The sequence below is a fragment of the Notolepis coatsorum genome, assembly GCF_963971535.1.
Source record: "Notolepis coatsorum genome assembly, chromosome: 6".
Taxonomy (NCBI): domain Eukaryota; kingdom Metazoa; phylum Chordata; class Actinopteri; order Aulopiformes; family Paralepididae; genus Notolepis; species Notolepis coatsorum.
Window position 1 is genome coordinate 87199226 of NC_140170.1, and position 3957 is coordinate 87203182.

The 3957-nt window shown below is 40.7% G+C and overlaps 1 protein-coding gene across 1 annotated transcript; it reads right to left on the bottom strand.

The window, feature by feature from the left end:
* Positions 1-1643: 1643 nt before the first annotated feature.
* tshba (thyroid stimulating hormone subunit beta a) lies at positions 1644-3162 on the bottom strand (the record flags this gene model as incomplete). The annotated part of the gene is made up of 3 exons (XM_084317651.1): positions 3050-3162; positions 2670-2858; positions 1644-1919 (listed from the first exon to the last, which is right to left on the bottom strand). The coding sequence occupies exons 2-3, from the start codon at positions 2829-2831 to the stop codon at positions 1644-1646; spliced, it is 438 nt and encodes a 145-aa protein (XP_084173777.1). The 5' UTR covers positions 2832-2858; positions 3050-3162.
* Positions 3163-3957: the final 795 nt, after the last annotated feature.

Sequence of the window (3957 nt, forward strand, 5' to 3'; positions counted from 1 at the left end):
AATATAAAGCACACCACTGATGAATGAATGCCATAAGCTGGTATATGATCATCTAGGTAAGGGCTGGGTGGGGGGGGGGGGGGGGGGGAGTTGTGATAATGAAATTCATGATGGTCACATGGACTGACCATGTAAAAGAACGAAAAACAAGAAGCTATGGAAACTCTGTGATGTCAAATGAAACATTTATGGAAACTCTGTGACGTCAAATGAATCATTGAAGAAGCTATGGTAACTCTGTGACATCAAATTAAGCATTGTTGTGAGATGAGAGAGTGCTCCACGTGACGTGCTTATCACATCATTCTCACGCATTGCACAGTGAGTTGCTGGCCTATAAATAAATGTCAGCTGCCTGTCTTCCCAAAATTCCCTTTGTGAATTTCTGACCACACGTCACTTGGCACGGGACAAAAGCTAGACCTTATGTGCATTTTAGCTCGTCATTCCTCTCTTGGTTTAAGATAAGATATTCCTTTATTGATCCCCTTGGGTTTGGTTTGCATCTTAATACTCAAGTCCTTTCAGCAGAAGGTGTCAAACATGTGACTTCCAGTAGGAAGGACTCAGAGACAGATATAGCAGCGAGGTAAAGTAAGTGAGTCAATGTCAGGGCTTTATTATCTCATATATAGTAAACAGCACTGTGTGTTGTGTGACAGCACTCACAGGATGTGATGAATGCAGATTAGTGAGAGAGTTATCCTGTTACAGACATCCACTGTGAACAAGCTGCATTGCCGGAATTGGTTTAATCCTGATCACATGGTACACGATGGTAGACAGAGGCCTAAATCAATAATGAGACCCCCCGGGATCAGCCGCCATTATAAAAGAGATGTAAACAAAGGCAACAGTGGTGCAATACAATGTAGGGCTGGACGATATGGCCAAAATATCATATACACAATAGCTCACAGTATAATATCAATATATACTATCAATATTCTTCTTAGATTTGATGGCATAACATTATTTGACAGTATTTCGTTTTTCCCTGTACAAATTACAACATGATAGGACATTTCTCATGTCATTATCTGGTAATACAATGATCATGGTGCTATTTAATTCAAAATGGTCTGTTTTGTTTTCCTTTTTTTAATGCTGCTGCAAGGAATCCTTTTTGATTAACTTAAAAGCATACTGTATATGTATGTATGTATGTATGTATGTATGTATGTATGTATGTATGTATGTATGTATGTATGTATGTATGTATGTATGTATGTATGTATGTATGTATGTATGTATGTATGTATGTATGTATGTATGTATGTATGTATGTATGTATGTATGTATGTATGTATGTATGTATGTATGTATGTATGTATGTATATATATATACTTTTTCTTTTAACAATATATATATATTGTGGATGACAGGTATGGAAAATCCATACTTTGGCTTGACAACAGTATACCTTCATATCGGTACAACTCCCAGCCCTAGTACAAAGGTTCAGAGAGTAAGGCCGCACACAGACATTACGAATATCCCTTTATCTACCACAAGCCAAAGGACAGCCTTTACCATTAAAAAGAAAGAAAGAAAGAAAGAAATTAACTTTAACATACATGTACATGTACATTTCTATTTAGTCATTGGGGTGGACGATGACAACAACTACAACAGCAAATAATTAGAAGGGCTGCATGTAGCCGTGACCAGGATAAGGATAAATGTGTTTGAGTGTCTTGGTGCATCCTGCTCCATATCCACTGGCCCTGTGGGCACACTCGTCACTGTCAGTCTTGCAGGCACCACAGTGGCAGCTGAGAGCCACAGGGTAGGTGAAGAGAGGGTTCACGTTGATGGGGCAGCCGGGTAATATGGCGGTACGGTACTCCACCTTGTCATAGGTGCAGCCCCTCTGGATCAGGAACCGTGGTCCCACTATATGCCTAATGTTGCTGTCCTGGTCGCCACACAACACACACACACACACACACACACAAGCACAGGCATCAAAACATGAGTGATCATCATATGATGCCTTTTAGAACATTAGTGGATGTGAGCTTCCCTCTATCCAGGATATACAACAGATGGTGGTCATAAAAGACCCCAGCCATTCCAACCACAAAGGATTCTGTAGCCACACACGCGGCCCAAACAGTCTTTTCCCCAAGCAATAAGGCTCATAAACAAATAACGCTAATGGCCTGCTGCCTGCCCATCCATCACTCACACACACCCACATGGATGTAAACAGATGTAGACAACACACAAACACTCATACACTACATCTTGCACACACTATACACACCATAGCCACATTGTGACTACATTGCACTGTACTATATTTAGAGCTGTATTCAGAGCTACAGTACCTCAAAATTGCTGCTACTGTACACTATTTTAATTGCTGTATTTCTACCCTACCCCCATTTTTGTACTATATTTACTTAGAGTTATATTCAGAACTACGCCTACTGCAACGTTGTCTCCTGCTGCTACTTTATATCACTTTTATTGCTTGTATTTATTGCTCCTATTCTCCTATTTGATCTTACTTGATTGATGTTGCTGCTGCATGGTCGAAAAACCAAGACAAAATAATTCCACTCTTGTACGCTGTAAAAAGTATCGCTCATGTGACATTAAAGTATCATCAAAGGCGAGCAAGGCCAATGTCTGTCACCACTAGCCGTGTTGATACACATACCCTGGAGTAGCAGAACCCTGTGCAGATGGTCGTGTTGATGGCTATGCAGAAGTCGCACTCTTGCTTCTCGACATACAGCGTGTAATCAGTGGGGACACACATGGGGACAGCCGGGCTGAACAGCAGACAGAGGAGGCCACAGACAAACAGAGAAGAATCCATGTTTAGCGAAGTTCCTCTTTTGTCGACCTGGGTGCGTTATGAAAAAGAAAAGAAAACACAGAGGGATAGAAATCAGAAGTTATGTACAGCACACATTTGATTTGACATCTTGGAATATTAAATATTAATAAAATGAATTATATTATTAAATAATAACTCCAGTATGGCGGTACTATTAGAATCTGTTGCTGCTGGCGCCATGTGCACACATCACTCACCGGGGAGATGTGGGCACCTGCAGGCCTGGCGATACCGTGTGTCTGAAGATCCCAGAGGATCAGTATTTATACAGGCGTTCTAATCCACGTTGATCCCAGCTGCTCCTTATCTCTCATCACTTGACGGAAGGGAAGTATTTATTGAGTCTTCAGTCCATTATGAGGATGAGATGCATTAATGATCTCCTCCGTCATTTAAAAACAATGACTTAGTGGATTGTGAGTCAGACGGATTCGACCACTGTGCGTATGAGTCTGGAATGGGGTGTAATGCAGGCATTAGTCGCTAGATGTCACAGCAATTGAAAAGAGTCAGTTTGCTACAGCATGACTTTAGGAAAAGCTTATTGTTATCATTTAATTGGGTGGCTGTAAAACAACCATAGCTTTCATTAACATGGCAAGTACTTGGACATAAATGAGTAACTTCAGTACTATGTGCACGTGCATTGCACAAGCCTTGTGTCAACACACAGAAAGACCATAACAAAGAGCTGTGTACCAATCAACAAGCAAAAGGTCAGTTCAAACTGTGACCTTTTGTAAAAAAGTATACTTAAGCATATATTCTGAAAGTATACTTTGTATAATTTAGTATCCTTTTATGTATTCAGAAAGTGTACTAAATGGTAAATGGACTGCATTTATATAGCGCTTTTATCAACTTATGCCTCACATTCACTCATTCACTCACACATTCCCACACTGATGGTGGCGGCAACCGTGCAAGGTACCAACCTGTTCATCACCTGACTGCCGGGAGGAGCCGGAACCGAACCAAGACGACCACTCCACCTCCTAGTATTTAACACATACTAAAGTTGTGGTCAATTAAATCCACTCAAGTTGCACATAGGGCGTTAAAAGATCGGCTTAAATCTATTGAAATTATACCTTTGATGTATTTC